A 19237-nucleotide genomic window follows, 5' to 3' on the forward strand; every position below is an offset into this window, starting at 1 on the left:
TATCAAAGTAGACTGTGTAAATAATAATAATAATAATAATAATAATAATAATAATAATAATAATAATAAGCAGAATGGGGTTGAACTGCATGACCCTTGGGGTCCCTTCCACTTCTGTGATTCTGCAAAACCCAGGGATGAGGAAAGGAGAAGTATGTTGGGACTTTACACCTCAACTCCCTTCTGGAAATGCAAGTCTCTAAGGAGTTAGGTCTGTTTATCCTGGGGAAGAGAAGGTTAAGGGGAGACACAAAAGCCACACTTAAATATTTGAAGGGATGGTGTTTGGAGGATGGAGGGAATTTGTTTTCTGCTGCCCCAAGAATAGGCCGCAATGGACGCAAACTCTGGGAAAAGAGATTCCAACAACATGAGGAGGAACTTCCTGAGAGTAGGAGATGTTTGACAGCGGAGGTCTGGTGGAGCTTCCCTTCTTTGGAGGCTGGGTGTCCCTGAGTCCCTTGGAGGGGGCTGGGCTGGGTGGCTCTTTTTGGGGGGGTGTCTCTTCCTATTCTAGGACTCCTTCTCTGGGGGTCTCTGTGTCCCAAGGAGGAGGGCTTGGAGGGGGCCTTCCTTCAGGGCAGAAGAACAGGGAAGGCCTGGGTGGCCCTTCCAGCTCTAGGAGCCTATGAAATGAGATTCCACCTTGGCATTAGGAATCCTAGACGAGTTGGGACCCCAAGAAGGGCCCTGATCCAGCCCAACCCCCTTCTTCTGCCATGCAGGAACTCTCCATCAGCATCCCCGAGGGATGGCCATCCAGCCTCTGCTTAAAGACCTCCAAGGAAGGCCTTAGAAGAGCTGCCATAGAAGCCCAATGGCATTTCTCTGCTTGCTGTGCCTCTCTCTTTCAGTGGCCGGGGGTCCCCTGTCACTCTCCTTCCTGGATTCCTAGTACGGGATTAATGCGGCCCGACACCGCTTTAACTCCAGGGCTGCCTGCTGTGACAGAGAGCCTAAAGCAGCTCACAACTACAGCGCCCTCCGCTGGCAGTTAAAGCGTCCATTTCACGCCTGGCTCTGGGATGGCTTCCCTCTGCTGCCCCCTGATGGAAGACTCGCAAATGGCACATTTAAAGTCCCGGAAGAGACTCGCGGAGTTCTCGCGAGAAGAGCGTCAAGGGTACGCCCCGCTCAAGCCCTCCCTCGTCGTCACGGCAACGCGGGGGCGGGGACAAAGGAGCGGCAGCCAATTGAGCGGCCCCTTCCTGGTCGTGGCGAGCCAATGGCGGCGCGCTCTCGGTGTTCGGAGGCCGAGGCCGGGAAATTTACTTGAGGGAAGGCTCGGCGGCGGAAGCAGGCCATGGAGGGCCTCAAGGTGAGCGGAAGGAAGGGAAGGCAGGCGGCTCCGTCTCTCCTTCTGGACACGCGAGTGAACGTCTGAACGTTGACACGTGTCAGGCCTCTGGAGGCTCCCTGAGGGGCGGGGGAGGCGGGGAGGGGTGAATGAATGATGGAAATAATGAACAGCAACACATTTAATAGGAATAGTGGGGGGTTGCCACCTGAAACAGAAGGCAGGGCTCCTGTGTCTCTGGAAAGCCAATAAACCGATGGATGGATGGATGGATGCTCATCGCTCAAGTCCCAGTCGTTTAGTAAAATGGCGCCCCTTGTGGCCAAATCCAGGCTTGCTCTTTGGAAGGTATCTATTTCCAAAGCCTTTCCAGGCCCATGGATGCAGAACCCATGGCCCAGAGCGCAGTGGATCCCTTGCTTGGCAACAGGGGTGTCTTTAGGCGTTGCCTCCCTCGCAGGGATGTTGTGAGGTGGAAGAGAGCCTTGTTTGTCACCTTGACCTTAATGGAGGACAGGCAGCGAATAGACAGCCGTGCCCCAGCGTTCTGCCATCAGTTGGTTTAAGGCATTTGTGGTCTCAGAAGCCAGAAGGTTAAATTCTTAGGGCCTTTCAGTGTAATTTAATTGGGGAGTATGGGGGATTTTTGAAAGGGATGAAAGGCTGGATGATGGAGCAGTGGCAGGGAATAAGAAAGCATGCAAGGCCATGGGTTCCCACAGTGGCAGTGGTTGGGCAGCATAGCTCCTCTGCAGCCCAGATGTCACACCGTCTCAGCCTAAAGGAGCCATACTGCACTCGCAATATGAGCAATGGTTAATGTGCATAGCTGCCACTTCATCATGCCTTAACACCCTGCTCCAGGGCTCTTATTTCACCTGAGCAATAGTTTTACCTCCTGCTCCAGTCGGTTGGACACGTCTGTCCTGCCTTCTCCCACAAAGTCCCTTTGCGTGTGCAGTGAGGTTGTTGCCTCTGTGGGCCACCCACAGGTTCCTGGCCTGTGGCTCTTGGAGGGCACCAGCTGGTCTGTAAAGGTGGGTCTCTTTCCTTCCGCTTCCAGTCTAGGACCCCCTTTCGGTCCCCATGGAGGTGGAGCTGTGCCAAGCATGCTCCGAGATGCTGCAGAGCGGCGTAGAAGACGTTGACGTGGAGGATGAGGGGGATCCCCACCTGTGCAGCCTCTACGTCAAGGACATCTTCCAATATCTGAGGCAGCTGGAGGTAGGCATTCTTCTATGCCGCTAGCACCCTTCCGGAAGTGGGAGGAAGGCAATTCTGGACCCCTGGAAAGGAACCCACTTAGGCTCCCTTTTTCAGGGTGTTCATCCTCCCAGGTGACTGAAACTGGGGCGTTTGTGGGAACCTCTTCCCTCACAGGTGCAGCAGCGCGTGTCTCCCTTCTACCTCGATGGGACGGAGCTGAGTGGCCGCATGCGCGCCATTCTCGTTGACTGGCTGGTGGAAGTCCATGCGCGGTTCCAGCTCCTGCAAGAGACGCTCTACATGTCTGTCAACATTATGGATCGCTACTTGCAAGTAGGCCACTCAGCACAGCTTGGGGGACAAGGATCACTAAGAGAACGGAGTACAGCCTTTGAGGAGCTGAGCCAATCCATTTGCAACCGGGTCTTCCGCTTTTCCTGCTGCCTTCCATTTTGCTGAGCATTAGCGTCTTTTCTAATGAGTCACGTTCTTTTGTGATGTGACCAAAGTGTGATAATCTCAGTCTGGTGGTCATTTTGGCTTCTAGGGAGAATTCAGCCATGATTTGCTCTTGGACACATGCATTTGTCTTCTTGGTAGTGTGTGGTATCCATAGTTCAAATGAGTTGATTTTCTGTGTTTTGTGCCAGTGGGTAATGCTCCTTTATTTCATTAGGCAAGACTTACTTCTTTTAAAAAATAAGTGTTCAGTTCTACGCATTGTTCCTAGGAGTCAGATCCTGGCAGGGTTTAAGTAGAGCAACATGCTTTCAAGGATCATTAAGCTAAGCACTTGATTTTGTGAAAGGGACTTGGTTTAGTCTGTTGTGATTCTTCAAACATGTCTTGGCAACTGGGAATCCTAAAGGAACTGCCTTTTTGACAGGTGAGAGTAAGAAAAAGGTCCTGCAATGCTTGTTGTATACAGCTGGCATTGTGTGTTTCTCTGTATGTGTGTCAAGCTAGGCTCAGCCTGTCTCTCGCAAGGAGCTCCAGTTGGTTGGCGTGACAGCCATGTTCCTGGCCGCAAAATACGAAGAGATCTACGCCCCGAGCATTTTGGACTTTGTCTACATGACGGACGAGGCCTATAAGTCGGCTCAGATCCGGGCGATGGAGAAGAGCATCCTGAAGGAGCTGAGCTTTGTCCTGGGCAGGCCGCTCCCCCTACATTTCCTGAGGAGGGCCGCCAAAGTCTCTAATGTGAGCCCACACTTGGGGTATGCATGTGATATCGAGCACCCAAATATTTTTGTGTTGGGGGAGACCCAGACATTACGGTGGGGAGATGGCCCTCAGACACAGTGGTGTCTTGTTATAGGCACTACACCCAATACACCTAATGGGACGTTGGAGTGCAAATGTGGGGTTTTCAGCAAATCTCGTGTGTGCCCTTTTCTATCCGCTGGACCTTAAGGAGACTCTCTCAAAGCTAGGCCTCGGGGCCTCTTAACTCGCACCCGTCCTCCTTGCTTCACCAGCCGTCCATGGAGTCATACTTGCTGGCCAAATACCTGATGGAGCTGAGCCTGGTGGACTATGCCATGGTGCACTACAACCCTTCGGAGGTCGCTGCTGCCGCTCTCTGTCTCTCTCTGAAGGTCTTGTCCGAAGGCCAGTGGGTGAGTCTTGGGAGAAGGCAGGGCTGTCCCATAGGACAGGCAGAAGAGTCCATCTCTCATATATTCTCCTGTAAGTGGATGCCAATGGGACCAGTCTGCCTAAAATGGGTGGAATTTCACCACCCTCTTGATGTGGCAGGACTGGCAACTCCCAGCAGTCCTGTAGCCGACAGTGAGGAACACTGGAAGCAGCAGTTCCTCCACATATGGGGCCTATTCATACTATCCAGTTATTGCACTACGGCCCCACTTTAATAGCCTTTGTAACATTTCATTTGATTCTGTGGTTTATAGTCTAGGAACATCTAGGCAAGGTCGGGGCAATTGTCTCAAGGCAGAGTGGGAAGCACAGTTGTTGGGAAAGGTGAGCCATTGAGTGCATGCAGGTATATTTGTGTCCTAGTGTCTGGCTTCCCACTGAGGCAGCTGGTGGGCCATTGTGGCAACAAGATGCTAGACTAGAGAATCCTGCATGGAGCTGATCCAGCTTCAGGTTCCCACTCATGTTCTTTAGGAGCCTGCATCATGCACCTTTAGGCTGTCTCCCAAAGTAAGAACTTTTACTTGTTGCTTAAAGATGCCTTTCAGTAGCACCTTGTTAGTACATAAGTTTCCAATGTGTGCCCACTCCAGGGTTATTTGTGGCACATGGACTGCCTGAGTGGCAATGGCGCCCATTGCCATCTGCTTCGTGAAAGTCCTCCTCTGCTTGGCTGGTTTTTGTAGAGGCCCTGCATGGCCCAGAAAGCCATCCTGCCTCCCTGAACAGGTCCTGAGGCCGCTGTCTCTTTCTTCCCGCAGAACCTCAAGCTGTGCTCTTACACCGGATATGCTGAGGAGAGCCTCAGTCCTGTCATGGAGCACATGGCCAAGAACGTTGTGAAGGTGAACAAGAATCTTACCAAGCAGCTCGTGAGTACTTTTCCTGAGCAAATACTCCTGCTTTTAGTTTTGGCATCACTGCTACAAATGGCTACTCAGCAGGGATGGAAAAAATATCTCTAAAAAAAAGAAGAAGGAAAAAAAGGAGGGCAGATTTCTGACTGTTGGGAGCCCTCCATTGGGATGGATATTGGGAGGATACTGTAAAGGAAGATGGGATAGTCAGTGGTTTACATCTCCACAAAGAAACCAGGTCAGCATCAGCCCCACCATCTGAGGAGAAGGAGAGACTCCCAAGGTAGAAGAACTAGAAAGGGGCAAGAGTTTCTCTTTGGAAGTCCAACTTCCTTGTGAGAAATGGTGAAGTCTGGGCTCCCTCTGATTCTTTAACATGGGAGCATTGCCCACCCTTCCTTGGTCCAGTGGTGGGGCAAATGCCCAGACATAGATATATTTTGGGATGAGAACTCCCAGTTTGTCCAGCCAGTTGCCAGTCAGCAGCTTGGGGATTATGGGCATCATAGTCCAAAAGTGAAACTTTCCCCTATTACATTGCTTTTTGCTCCTAGCAAATGTACGGGGCAGCAGGGAGTCCGAGCAGTGCAACTCCTTTCTCTCCCAGGAATGATGAGCCAAGCAGGAAGCTAAGGCCTCTTCAAGCCTGATCTTACATCCTTCTCTCCCCCCTTCCTGCCCCAATCCTACCAGGCAGTCAAGAAGAAATACGCCAGCAGCAAATTTCTGGGGATCAGCAACATCCCTCAGCTGAACTCCAGCACCGTTAAGGACCTCGCAGCGCCTCTTCTGGGTGTGTCCAGGCCACCATTGTGAATTCCTGCAGCATTCTCTGTGTGCATTTGATCAAGGAAAAGGTGTCCCTTCTCCTCATTGGCATCCATTGAGGGTTTTAAGATGCACGTAAGAGTTGCTCATATACTGAATTTTTTATATACTTGGTAAAAACATTGTAGAAAAGCTCCCCTTCCGAAAGTACATTTTGGAGAAATCAACAGGCATCATAAAGGCATCAAGGAAATTACCTGTGTGTTGTTACTTTGCTTCTCTGGTGCACCAGGTAGCATTTCCAGACATACACCCCTTTCTCTTGTAGCAGAGCTAACTTTTCCTCTGCGGTCTCACTGTGGAGCAGCAGTCTGTCAGAGCAGGTGAAGCCCGCGAGGAAGCAGAGTGTGTTTCTCTTGGCTACCTGCACTTTTCCCCTTGTTTGCCTTTGCTCAGTCTTTGCTTGCCTTGGCATGAGGCCCTGAAAAGTGTAGGGGTCAAGGTGTCCCACCTTTCTGCCTTATAATTGCCATGGCCTTTTGGGTGGTAGTGCCACTCCAAGGAAGCTTTTTGCAGTGGGTTGAGGCAGGAATGTACTTATAAAGCATTAAAGTATGATCCTTTTGATCAGTTTGTTCAGCCTTTTCTGGACAGACTAGTTTTTGAGAATGTATTTATATCAAATGAAACACTGATTGCTTTGCAAAAACAAACTGGAGAGAGAGAGAGAGATAAGAGGGTGCACTGAAATGCAAAGCAGAGCAAAATCTTAAATGTGACAGGTGTCCAACACTTTATATTGTTTTGTGTCTGTGCATGAAGAGCAATTTGAATGTGACATAATAAAGGCTTTTTGTTGTACTTCCCTCTCTCTTGAAATGTTTAGCTTTGCTCTGGAAGGAAACCTTTGGGCAATCCTCTCACTTTTACTGTGCAATTTAAAGAGAAGTAGGGGTAAGCTATCCACTGTTCAGGATGGAGGGGAGAACTGACCACAGTTGAGAACTGTGTTATGATTAGGAATGTAATTCTTTACTGATATTCTTCTCAAAGGAAGCAATGGGTAAATTTTGCATGATGGTGAGCTGGGTGAAGTGAGCTTGCAGGGGCAAAGGGAGGAAGCAAATACCAACCTTTGCAATGTTCAAAAAAGGACATCTGCAGTTCTGAGAGAAACTTAACCTAAGCATGTGCCACTAACAGCCATTAAGTCCTTCAAACAAAGTTGCCACAAAGATGAGTGTTTAGTTCCTATGGTTTTTATTGATGGCGCTGGAGAAGAAAACAGATAAACTGGCATGCAGTGGGTATGCAACAGCTCTTGTGACGGATGCAGGAGGCAGCTGGGCTTAACAAAGCTCCATTAAAACTGACTTGATCCCTTTTATTAGTGCGTATGTGGAAGTACCTGGCCCCAAAACGGTCACCACAAAACCTTCAATCAGGTTTATCTCTTACTGGACCTTAAAATCTACATTGCATGTTGTCTTAGTTTAGCCAACAGCGTTCCCAGGAGGGAGGCAGAGAATGTGTGGCGATTGATTTCCCTAACTTATACAGCAATAAGAAAACAGACAAACATGGACCAGCCACATTCACCCAATGCAATCCAAACAGTGTACAAAGACGGCCTTCCTTTAGTTGCAGTGCCTTGACTGTCGTAGGTCACAAGATTCTTGTGAGGTCTCTGAAGCAGAGTCAGGGGAAGGCGGAAGACAAGGACGAGATTCCAAAAGGAAGGAAACACCTACATTCCTAAGGCAGGTAGCAGCATAACTTGTGACTGTGCTTTTCTGCAAAGTCACACAGCAGAGGCAATGTGCATATAATGCCATTATTTTGTTAAGGTAATTTAGAAGGCAGTCACCAGAGCAACTAAAGGCACGTGAGGAAAATAAAATAAAACCTCCAAAGACATCTCTTCCAAAGTCCTCTCAGAGAGCACCTGGCTATTTCCAGAATTTGAACAGAAAAGGAAAAGGGGCAAGAGGCATGGAATTTAAAACACGCTCCTCTTCTTTCATGAGAATAAAAAGGCGTTAAATAAAATAAATAATTCCTTGGTTTGGTTTCTCGGGCATTTGAGGCATGTGCTGCGCTTTGGCTTCTTGGAGAATAAGCAGAGATAATCCTGTGCCCATCTGCTGCCTCTGGCAACGACAGGTGAGAGATCCTGCAGCGAACTGTCGCTTTACAGTTACATCGCAAGGCTTTGGAAGGCCTCTTCCTCTGGAATGATCGTGTGCAACAAGGGTCCCTCGGCCCAAAGGATTACACCTTGGCCACATAATTATTTGGGAAGAGTCCTTGTTTCCCTCTCAGCCTCCCTGTCCACCAGCCTGAAGGATCTGGAAAGGAGCACAAGGGAGTCAGAAGGGAGAGGGCCATTCCCCTGAGGGATCGCAATTTGCTCTATGGAAACATTTGAGCTGAGTGTCTTAATTCGGTTTAGAAAACATGCCATTTGTTTGAATAAGGAGCTGGGGCTTACCTTGTCAGAACGGCAGCCAAAGAGAATTCACGATTCTTAAAAGTGACATTTAAAAATTATATTTTAAAAAAGGAACCCATAGTTCCTGTCCAGCTACTTGAAATAAAGTCTACACTCCTTTAAAGTTAAATTCTTAAAAAGAAAATCCATTATTCCCTCCAGCTATTTAATTCATCCAAGTCCTAGAAATGAAACATTAGCAGACATAATTCCTGAGAGAAACATGTTACATAAATATTTGTGGGTAAAGTCAACAACAGCAATGAATTAATGCTGATGCTGACTTCATTCTGGCAAACAGTCAAAAGGTGGCTTTTGCTTAAAGCCATCACAGCCTATTTGATTTCTTCCAAGACAAGTGTATATGGTTTGAATCTTTTACAACACTTTTTTAAAAAGTTTAAATTGCTTTAAAATTTCAAGCTGATCACATGTAACCTACCCTGAGTTCCCCTGATGTAGGATGGGGTACAAATATTTTAATACAAAAATTAGAAATCAGAGTATTTACTATCTTGCTGCTACATCTCTCAAGGCTAGACCCACCTCCCATCCCAGTTAAACTACACAAACTTGTATTGTGTTTTGATTTCTAGTGTTTATTTCTGAGTTTCCGTTAGTCGTCTGAGGGTCTTTTGACGATGGAAAGGTGGGGTAGGAAATACATCTTACATTGTTACTTTGGTCTGAGGATATACAGCGTAGAAGAATGAGGAGGCCTTACCTTCTTTTATGATATCGATGACATCGTTGGCATTAAAGCTGAGTTCGTCTGTGTCCTGAGCATCGTAGGCGTAAAGTGCCCTGCACTGGGGTACCTGAGGCTTTGGTTTTGGCTGTGGCTTGGGTCTGCCTCCTGCTGGTGGGGGTCGGCTTGTGGTCTGCCTCCGAGCCCTACAGAGCGAGAAGGAAAGCTTAGGAAGACCACAGGGCCATGAATGAAGCCTCCATTTTGGGATAACAGACTACTCAATGGCTCAATAGCTGGTACCCTGCTAGTGACCCATGTATTATGCATCAGTTACACTGTGTATGTGAGGGGAATTATTTGCCATAGTGCAACAGATGTATTCTGCTGGTGGTGGCAAAAGCAGAGCTGCATACACACAGCTCACTGTGGCTGCACATTGTGCATCACACAACACCCAGTCATTGATGGGTATTGCACATCACTACCCTGGCATTTCTCTGCACGTGGATATTTACTTTGTATGTTAGTTTGCAGCCAATTTTGTCTCAATTAAAGAAGGCAGTTGGTAACAACAATAGTGTGGTTGTCTGTCTAGTCTACCCAACTAAACACTAAGCAGTATCTCCTGATAGTAAGAGGGATAGATTGCCTTGCAAGGTGAGGGTCTCTCCTTTGTTGGAAGGTTTTAACAGATTAGATGGCCATTTCCCAGGGATGCTTCACCACTGGATCCCTGTGCAGATGGGGCTTTGACTTCTAACTCTGATTCTAGCTATCTATGTGCCACTGGCACGAACATAGCTTTACAGAGAAGCAAACAAATGAAATGATAAAGCACTTTTATGCATTTGGAAATCAGAAGTTCTAAAGCAGCTTTTACAAATCCAGCCCTTTCCAGATGTTTTGGACTCAGATGAGAGGGGATCCTTGAAAGCATCTGGAGGGACCCAGCAGGTGGCATCATAGACTGCCTTGAGGGCTGAAGACTTTGGGAAACAGAAGTGCCTCCTGGTTCCGTCTACACAGAGCTTGGACTCTTTAGGACTACAGTGCCCACAAACCCCCTGCCCAGCATGGATGATGAGCCGTGTGGTCCACACTATCCAGAAGGTGTCATATTGCCCGTCCCTATTGGAGTGCAGGCTAGACCCATACCTCGAAATGCTTCCACCGACATATTGCAGGATTCAATCTCTGTCCAAGGAGAGGTTAAAAGTGGATGTGCTGCCCTGGTACAGGCCTTTCTCTGGGACCCAACCACCCACTGAGCCAAAAGAAGCTCTTAGAAGATGATCTCTATGGAACCCAAAACTCAGAGAGTTAAGAGGTTCTTGGTCTGGTAGCTCCAGTGCATCATTCTATGTTTTCCAATTTCCAACTCTGTCAATCCAGATGGAAGTGGGAGAAATTCACAGCATGGCTACCCATCCATTAACAGGCTTTTGCTTCATCAGCTGCCTGCCCTTTATTCCTTCCTTGGTAACCTGGCTTTTTTAGTCCCAAGGGAAAGGGTGAGGTAAATAACTTAGAAAACAAGCTAATATCTTAAAGTAGGTGTAGAGGCACCTGGCAGGTCTACGGATGGTGTTGAACTGCAATGCCCAGCAGCCCTAGCCAACCATGGTAAAGAATGCTGCGAGTTGCAGTGTGTACATTCCCCAACCCCTGGAACAGAAGGGTTGCACACAAAGTGCTACATGCTTACCCGGCAGCACCCTGTTCTGGGACCCTGAGGAAGTCGAGGCTGTTTGGCTGCTGGGAAATGCGGTCTGGCCCGCCTGAGACCTGCGGCAAGGGTGGGCATGCCATAGCGGTGTACAGGCTTCTCTGGCTGGCTCTCTGGCTGGCTAGGCCTTGAGGGTGCAGCGTGTGTTGGGCGAGTTGGATCACTCCGTTCTGATGGAGACCTAGGAAGCAATTCAAGTTGTAAGGCTGAGGGTACCCTCCCTTTCAGCCCTTCTGCCTCCATCTGCCCACATGGAAATTTCCTTGCCCCATCACCATGGGATTAAGGGCAGCCCTGACTAGTCAGACACATGGAGCTCAACAGTTCCATGTTCCTACTGGTCTCCAAAACATGGCACAGCTGAGATCTGGCTTTCCCATGGTGGGGGTCCTCTAACTTTGTGTGCAACTCTGGATTAAGGTGGCTAGGGCCTGGAAGCAATCCCTGAAATTGTGTTGTTGTCCCCTGCATACAGTATTGGTCTTTCTTGTTAGAATGATTACATACTCTTGCTTATTACATTGTTGTTGTTTTTAAAATGTCTTGTTGTGTTGCAGTTCATTAAAAAAAATAACCGTTAAGACTGGTAATTAAATGTCACACAACGTGTAAATTTCCCTTCAAAATTCTTATTTAAAAAGCCTTTGAAATGCTCATTAGAAGTAGCTTTGAAAACTCACTGGAAACATTGGTTGGGATCCTCTATGAATTTCAGAGGGCTTTCTTAGGCAAGGACTACTCAGAGGTGATTTTGCCAGTTCCTTTCTCTGAAATTTAGATTACAGCACCTGGTATTTGTTGATGATCTCCCATCAGGACTGATCCTGCTTTGCTTTCATGATCAGCTGGGATCTGGTACCTTCAGGGTAGGCTCTGTACCAAGTTTGGTTTTAATAAAATTTTGGGTACGTTCGATCTGTGTTATGACCCCTGACTGACCCCATAGAAGACCCGCCATTAGCCTAAAAGTGGAGAGACCACGTAGGCAACTCACCCTGCAAAAGCAGAGCCCTAGAAAGAGATGAAATTGGAAATTTTCCATAGGAAGTTTGGTAGTCGCCAAACCAGAATCGCCACTGCTTGCCCAAGTAAGGCAGTAGACTTGGCTTCTCACTTGATGGGCCAGTGATCAGCTTAACGACTTAGTAATCAAGTCGGATGCCCCTCCGAATTGTGTCCAGACCTGAATGCATTGTGCAACACATTACTTACTCTTGGCTTAACAAAGCCCAAGCAATCAACACCTTTGTCTAGCAGATCTCCATAGCCTCCGGATACGTTTCACATTAGAAAAACCCAGGGTTTCTGGACCCTCTCTGAGCTGAGCTGAACTGAGCTTGCACTGTCACCAGGTTGCAAATTGGTCCACACCAATTTGAACTCTGCTCTTAGCTCCCGCGGCCTTCTTTTCCCCCGCTCCTACGGCCGTGATTCACTGTCCATCCAAGCTTCATCAGGACTTCCTGGAGAAAATTCTAAGGTAGTATTCCCTAATGGTGCCTCTCTTTCTCAAACCTATTTCCCGAACTTACCCATCCCCTGCTGTAGCACTGAATGTGTGTGTGTGTGTGTGTGTGTTCCCCTTTTGCCGTGTGGTTTTCCCTGTGCTTTAATAAACAATACCCTTTTAATTGGACCTGGTTGGTATCAGCATCTCTTTCTCTTGGGGCTTGCTGGCGATCTCTGGTATACACTATTGGGACATGATTCCGGCACGTGGTGTTGTTAGGGCCACCTCTCGGCAATATCTGAGCTAATTAAAATTTCCCTAATTAGATCCTTCCTAACAGCTCTCAGGCAGACAAGACAGTGGCCTTGGCAAGAAAGAAATTCCACTACTCACCGGGAGGAGGTGGGGCTGCCCTTGTGGGATAGTTCTGGCCTTGGGTCCGGTTGGAATATCCTCGGTTTTGGTTCACGTGCCTTCTGGTGGGACCTACAGAGAACATGCTCAAGATGGGATCTCTTGTGCCATCCTTCCTCCTTATCCTCCCTCTCCAGGCTTCCCTGGGAAGGATCTTGATATACGTACGGGAGTTCTTTGGAAGTCCAGGACCAATGCTGACCTGCAGCACTTTATTGCTTGGCTTGAGGATGGCCACGTTGCCCTGACCCTGGCTGAACTGCACCTGGCGAGACCCTCCGCCCTTCCAGGGGCCCCAAGTCTCCTTCTTCAGCTTCACTTCCAGCCTGGGTGCACAAAATAAAGTCAGTGAGCAGGCAAAGGCTGGCACTGTGTTGGCGACATTTGCAACTGTCATTCTGCCTTATGTTGTTATATATTCTTTTTGGAATTGTTGTAGAGGTTGGCATTCCCTTCCTCCTGCCACAACAACCAAGACCCCCCCCCCAAGACTCACAGATAGCAGCCCTCTCCCCAGCAAGGCCACTCCAAGGCTGGTAGAGTGGAGGGGGATAAAGAAGCACCTACTTGTGCCCCAGATTCAGATATGGACTGTTGGCATCATCTGCCATGAGAACTGGAGGAAGTCAGTGGATCTTGGTGGAAGATTCTTTAGACTGGAAACTAGTCATCTCCCCCGCTCTCTACTAGCCAGGGAATGGCTGTTGGGAGGGGGCTGTTGAAATGACACTGAATCCTGGGGGGGGGGTTGGTGACAGGGAAGTTGTAGCATCCCTCTTGAGCCTAACATCCCCTCCACAAACCCATCCTTTACCAGGGCATCGTCTTGGATCTGACCCTGCTGCCCACCCCCCCACACACAATAACAACAACAAAGATGCACACCCAAAATTGAGCCCTGGCTGAGATCTCACAACAGAGAGAGAGAAAGGGAGGAATGGGTTGTTTCAAACCACTCACGTGTTGCTAAATTTCAGAGGCAGCCTCCGCTGGGTCTTTTCCTCATAGCGCTTGGACAGAAGACTCAGGAACTCTGTCTTGAAGACCGATTCCAGGAGGCTGTCATACTGTTGCTCATGTAAAACGAAGAGGTCATCCTGCATTGTGCTATGGAAGGAAGGAAGGCATGGATGGTTGAGTTTGAAGAATGGCATTCAAAATGAATGTTGCCTGCCAGGGAAAATTTTAAGTGAAACCCAGGGCTTGTTTTCAAGGCAGGGGAAAGAGGTGGTGGTGACCGACCTTAGAGAAACAGAGAGGACTTTCTCCACTTCGATCCGACGCTTCAGCACCTCCTTCACAAGGCCTTTGTCAGGGCCTTGCTTAACCTTTTCGCGCCCAATCAGGTACACACATTTTGGGGAGAGGATGAGGTCTCGCTTGATGCCCTGAAATGGAAATGCATCAGGGAGGCTGTTTGTGCTGCCCACATTAAAGGGGAAAGACCCTAAGCTTCTTTTAGCTGAGTGTGAGGGATCCTGGCTCCAGGAGAAGACAGCCATGGGAAGAATGCAATGGGTGCATATTTAAAATAAAGTTGATTTCACCAACTTATAGTGACCTGTGGAACAACCTCCAAAAGCGCCAGTCCTCAACTGATCTGCTGACATCCTACAAACTCAGGGCATGGTTGCCTTAATGGACTCAGTCCACCCGTATGGCCATCTCCCCCTTCTCCTACAGCCTTCCACTTTACTAAGCATTGCATATTGGCCTATGTGGGGTCCCAACTCCTGGCACCTGCTTGTCCTTGACTGACAAGGAACACAGCATTCATGGCTGGAATTCCCATCATAAACAGTGGCTTCTTGGTGATGGCACCAACAACGTAAAAAAAGTTAGGAGCTGAACAGGCCCATTTCTCTGTTTACCTGAATAATGGTGCACAAGGGAGTTATACCTTAAACCTCCTATCATATTTGATGACCGTGTCTGCAAAATCTATCTTTTCTCGTTTGCCCAGAAATTGGCGCAGCTCCGGCCGGTCCTCCATGCCAATGTAGTCTCCCACAAAGTTCCGGTTGATGCTGTTTCGCCTTCTCTCCTTCTTATTCAGCAGCAGATCAGAGGCTTTTAAGACATGCATGGGGAAGAGTGTCATTTAGCAGTTCCAGGCCCTTTTGCATGTCACGTGAGAGGTATTTGCTCGCTGTAGCAAAACAACTACATGGCATGCACACATCAATCAATCCAGAGAAGTAATTCCTTTTTGGAATAGAAAAGTTATCTGGTAGCTGATGATGGGTCCTATCACCCTGAGGTCATCTAAAGAGTTCCCCTCCCAAAATACTTTGCTTTATGGCAGAAAGAGTTCTCTAAGTTCCTTTGGGAGGGAAAGCAGGCCAGAGTGAGATGGAAATTACTAACCGATGAAGTTCTCAGAGGGGGATGTGCGCTACCTAATTTTGAGCTGTATTATTTTGCATCTTGCTTGTGTTGGATTGAAAATTGGGTCAAATTAGGGAATGAAAGGTTGATGGCCTTGGAATGCGGAGACCTGAGGTTCGGAATTCATGCTTACTTATGGTACGAAAAAGTTAAAGAACATAAGGATTTTAAACACCATTTTTTGAGAAACACTCTCCTTTTTGAACAAGGTCAAGGATCTCTTTTATATTGGTTTGCCTCAATGGGTGTCTACCCAAGAAGCTCTTTTTAGAAGAACCAGGGACTATAAGAATCCCTGGTTGACATATAAAGATCTGATCTTTTGGAGGCCTGATAATATTGTATCACTGAAACAGAAGGATGCTATCATTGTTGATAGCCATTAAATTGATTGGTATTTGTATTTTCAACTTGCAGATAGATTTAGATTAGACCTAAAGTTGAAAGGTTTCAACAGGGAAAACAATGAGCTAGACAAGGTATTGTTGGACAAAGGGAAGAAGCACTTGTCACAATACTATAAAATTCTGAAAGAGAAACAACTAGAGGATGAAATTGTTAAACATTCGATGGTAAGGTGGTCACAGGACTTACAGAGTCCCATTGACTTAGAGCACTGGGAGAAGTCCTGGAAAGACACAAAAAGATTCACAGTTTGTCAAAATTATAAAGAGAATTATACTAAAATGCTCTATAGATGGAACATGATGCCGGTTAAGATTAAGAAACTCTATGATACTGCAAGCAATGTCTTTTGGAATTGTGGAAAGCAGGAAGGATCCTTCTTCCACCTTTGGTGGGGCTGTGAGATGGCCAAAAAATTTGGGGGGAGCATACATAGATTAATGTTAAATATCCTACAAGTAGATATCCCATTGGACCCCTCTCATTTTTTTGTTAAATATGACTGGTATACTAGACGATCCGAAGGCAAAAGAGATGTTTTCCGTAATCCTCTACATGGTAACACTGAGTCGAATCATTTATGCGCAATATTGGAAAAGGAAGGAAATACCTTGTGAAGCTGAATGGATAATTAAATTGAGGGAAGCAAAAGAAATGGATGTGTTGACAGAGAGCATGAGGAATAAAGATGTGAAGGTGGTGAATAAGAGATGGGAATGTTTAGATGTATATTGTGGATTTAAGATGCCATAGATATGTATGATTTCATATTATTCCAGGTGTGTTAGAAGAAGTAATATTATAGATCTTTATTGTTTTACGAAATACCAACATGATTTGAATTATAATTAGTTTTCTATATGAAATACTTAGACAGGATAACAAAGGCTAAAGAATCTAGGTTGGAGATAGTGGAATATAGTATCTGTTAATTTAGCTAAGAACCATAACGTGTGTTGGAAGTGCTTGAAGAGGGATTTAGATCGGTTACCCGATCGCTTATAGAGAATAAGCCTGCAATGTTTTGTTTATTTTTGTTTTGTTGTGTTGTAATCTTGTGTTTGTTTGTATATTGTATTTGTATGTATTTGTTAGTGTTTAATAAAAAAAAATTAGAGAGTTCCTCTCCCATGGTGCCTCTTGCTTCTGGGCCACGGTTTAAACACCCTCTGAAATCACTTGACATGCTCCCACCATTTTTACTTTGGGACACAGGTGGAAAATGTACCCATTTTTGCATAGCGCAACCTAACACCTATCCCATAGAAGATGTCACTACTGTATTTTCAAGTTGAGTTTTGTGCATACTGCATATTTTATATGTATGCACTGCTTTGAATTCTTCAGATCTAAGCAGTTTATATGTCAATACATAAGTAAGGATGATGCCTCCGCCAGCATCTTTCCTTGGGATTAGGGTAGGCAGGAAGGTCTAAATTTACTGAGGCTGGAGACTGTTTCCATGCAAGTTTGCTTCTTAGTTTATTTAACTTCTAGCTTGCCTTTCTTCCAGTATGGGACCCAAAATGAAACTTAAGACAGGCATCACTTCCACTGGTTGTGTATACCCCACTTTTGTCTTCCACTCCCTGAAAATTACCAATCTCTAGTATAAATCACATTAGCAGCTAGCCATCCCCTATACCAAGAAGTACCTTCTTCTCTCATCTGCACGTATTTCTTCCTGGCCACATATTTCCGCCACACCTTCTGGATTGCCCGCGCATAGCCATCGTACTTCCGTTCTCTCATCTCCTCCAACAAAAATAACTACAACAAAGAAAGGAGAAAAACAACAACTGTCAGGCAGCTCAGCAGTTTAGAGAGAAAGAGAGGGAACAGAAATCAAAGTGATGTACTCAGCTGGGGAAACCACCACACCTTGGCTGGAATTTTGCATTGAAGTCATACAGAATAAACCTCCACATGTGAGGCTCTGCATTGATATAGGTGGGCAGTCCTCATGTAGACACTGCATAAATGAACCAAGATACCAAAAGTGCTGTCAAAAGCACAGTCAAACACAAAATGCGTAGCCATACTCAATGGGCATCTGTACAATCAATGGCACTGCATGGTGTAACTCTCCTGCCGCAACCTTGAACTGAACACACATGTCCCACATCCGGCAAAAAGGCCCAACAATAACAAATAACCCTTTCTGTAGGGGAACTTCTGGATGTCTCAGAGGCCTACAAGATCCCACTGGTACCCTTTCATATCAGTAAACACAGGGCAAAATCCACCAGGGAATTCTCCTGTGCTTTCCCCACCAAAATGAATAGAAACAGAGAAAGTGGGAAAGAGTCTCTCTTATCTGGAATTCTAAAATCCAAAATTGTCCACATGGATGGCCGAGACAGTGACTCCTTTGCTTTCTGATGGTTCAGTGTACAACAACTTGGTCTCATGCACAAAATTATTCAAAATGGCCCGGTCCAGACGGGCGCGATAGGGAGCCCTCGTCACGTGCAAGGGGTGGCATTTCTAGATGCCCCTCGCCCCCACACGTGACAAGGGCATCAAAATGGCAGCGCCCTGTACAGATGGGTTTTCGTGGGTTCATTTTGGTCCGCGGGGAAGTCCTGCAGTCTGGAGGCTGCGGCTTCACCGCAGACCAAAGTTGGGTGCCAGGAGACCGTCCTTTTTGGACGGTCCTATGCCAATGTTATGTATAAATTTATCTTCAAGCTATGTGGCATGAGTAGTATACAAAACATGAATGCATTTCATGTTTAGAGATATCTCATTATGTATATGCAAATATTCCAAAATCTGATAAAAACAAATCCAGAACACTTCTGGTCCCAAGCATTTCAGATAAGGGAGATGAACCTGTAGATGAAACCGGTTCCTGTGAATTTATACTGCCTGAGTTGAATCCAGTTACCTCCTAGAGCTTCTTAGATCTGCTGCCACACAAACATGAATAAATTATAATTTTCAACATGCCAGAGACAGCTTTCCCCTCGTGAAATCATCAGCTTGCCTCCCCCCTGCTCCCCACTGCTCTCCATTTATATATATATATATATTTTGGTTTTTGTTTTCCTGGAGGAAGGAACTGGCAGAACAAACTGCTCACATCAACACTCCTTGCATGGTTTACTCCCCAGCAGTTCTACTAATTGCAGCTCATCTATCAAAGCAGAGGAGCTTGGCTGAAGTCATTAAGATTCACAGGGGATGCATTTCCTGAGCCCAGAAAACCCCAGCATTCCTTCAGGAAAGAAAACAATCCATGCAAGAGAATTTTTTACAGAGACTAGTGTTTGCTATGCTGTACTGCAATAATGTCATTATTATTATTATTATTATTAACCTTTATTTATGAAGTGCTGTAAACTTACATCACCTTTTCTTAGCCCACTGTTAGAGAACACTCGAGCATTGGAGCAAATTCTAGCCAAATGCAAAGCCCACATCTGCAAATGCTTCCCGTCCATTTCAATAAATAACAAGCAGCCCACCTGCCCCATTTGCAGCTCTGTTTTGGATCTAGCGGCTTGTCCAGCTGCTTCCCGGAGAACTGTGGAACTGACCCACCGAAAGCAGATCACCCTTGAATGGCAGAGCCAAGAGGTCAAGTGCCAATACTCACAGACTCTGGGGCTTTGATGAAGATCTTTGTTCTCCCAAGCTGGAACTGGTCAGGGTCCATGTTGACGGAGTGGAGCAGGTGGAGGACCCCTTGCTTTTCATCGCCTTTCCAAGAAGGCCAGGTGGCTTTGGTCAGGATGGCATACCTTCAAGGAAAGGAGAGAAACGCTGTGCTGAGAGTACTGGAGGTTCTGAGGTCCAAACCATCCTTATGTGTTTTGGAAGGGGTCTTCTGTGCGCAAGCAATACCAAAGCAGGAAAAATATCATTTTTTTGGACTAC

At 46.7% G+C, this 19237-nt stretch overlaps 3 protein-coding genes across 11 annotated transcripts in view; 2 read left to right on the forward strand and 1 right to left on the reverse strand.

Annotated features, from left to right (window-relative positions):
• MINDY2 (MINDY lysine 48 deubiquitinase 2) overlaps positions 1 to 19237 on the forward strand; it is a 689230-nt gene that overhangs the window by 97866 nt on the left and 572127 nt on the right. The window lies entirely within an intron of this gene.
• CCNB2 (cyclin B2) lies at positions 1185 to 6651 on the forward strand. 4 transcript variants are annotated; one of them, XM_042471411.1, is made up of 7 exons: positions 1185 to 1318; positions 2361 to 2521; positions 2678 to 2836; positions 3470 to 3706; positions 3985 to 4125; positions 4927 to 5037; positions 5577 to 5707. In XM_042471411.1, the coding sequence occupies exons 2-7, from the start codon at positions 2384 to 2386 to the stop codon at positions 5670 to 5672; spliced, it is 882 nt and encodes a 293-aa protein (XP_042327345.1). In that variant the 5' UTR covers positions 1185 to 1318; positions 2361 to 2383; the 3' UTR covers positions 5673 to 5707. The 4 variants fall into 4 exon arrangements, with proteins under 4 accessions (XP_042327345.1, XP_042327341.1, XP_042327343.1 ...); XM_042471407.1 differs by lacking the exon at positions 5577 to 5707 and adding an exon at positions 5716 to 6651 and having other exon boundaries at positions 1190 to 1318; XM_042471409.1 differs by lacking the exons at positions 1185 to 1318; positions 5577 to 5707 and adding exons at positions 1366 to 1645; positions 5716 to 6651.
• MYO1E (myosin IE) overlaps positions 7034 to 19237 on the reverse strand; it is a 568767-nt gene continuing 556563 nt past the window's right edge. For 4 of the 5 annotated variants that reach the window (XM_042471365.1, XM_042471364.1, XM_042471362.1 and 1 more), the window contains 10 exons: positions 18957 to 19101; positions 17011 to 17125; positions 14463 to 14632; positions 13805 to 13950; positions 13523 to 13669; positions 12731 to 12888; positions 12542 to 12634; positions 10678 to 10879; positions 9006 to 9175; positions 7034 to 8138 (listed from right to left, as the gene is read on the reverse strand). In XM_042471365.1, coding sequence (XP_042327299.1) covers positions 8062 to 8138; positions 9006 to 9175; positions 10678 to 10879; positions 12542 to 12634; positions 12731 to 12888; positions 13523 to 13669; positions 13805 to 13950; positions 14463 to 14632; positions 17011 to 17125; positions 18957 to 19101 — 1423 coding nt within the window. In that variant the 3' untranslated portion in view covers positions 7034 to 8061. Of the gene's footprint in view, positions 8139 to 9005; positions 9176 to 10677; positions 10880 to 12541; positions 12635 to 12730; positions 12889 to 13522; positions 13670 to 13804; positions 13951 to 14462; positions 14633 to 17010; positions 17126 to 18956; positions 19102 to 19237 lie in introns of those variants that run through there. The other variant, XR_006104381.1, reaches the window with a different exon arrangement.

The sequence above is a fragment of the Sceloporus undulatus genome, chromosome 6 (genome assembly GCF_019175285.1).
Source record: "Sceloporus undulatus isolate JIND9_A2432 ecotype Alabama chromosome 6, SceUnd_v1.1, whole genome shotgun sequence".
Taxonomy (NCBI): domain Eukaryota; kingdom Metazoa; phylum Chordata; class Lepidosauria; order Squamata; family Phrynosomatidae; genus Sceloporus; species Sceloporus undulatus.

What these genes read in the sequence shown, in the direction of transcription:
- CCNB2 (XM_042471407.1), top strand. Translation starts at nt 2,384, where the DNA reads ATGGAGGTGGAGCTGTGCCAAGCATGCTCCGAGATGCTGCAGAGCGGC. An exon ending in AATATCTGAGGCAGCTGGAG is followed by an intron (nt 2,522 to 2,677) that starts GTAGGCATTCTT and finishes CTTCCCTCACAG; the next exon opens with GTGCAGCAGCGCGTGTCTCC. An exon ending in GGGCCGCCAAAGTCTCTAAT is followed by an intron (nt 3,707 to 3,984) that starts GTGAGCCCACAC and finishes TTGCTTCACCAG; the next exon opens with CCGTCCATGGAGTCATACTT.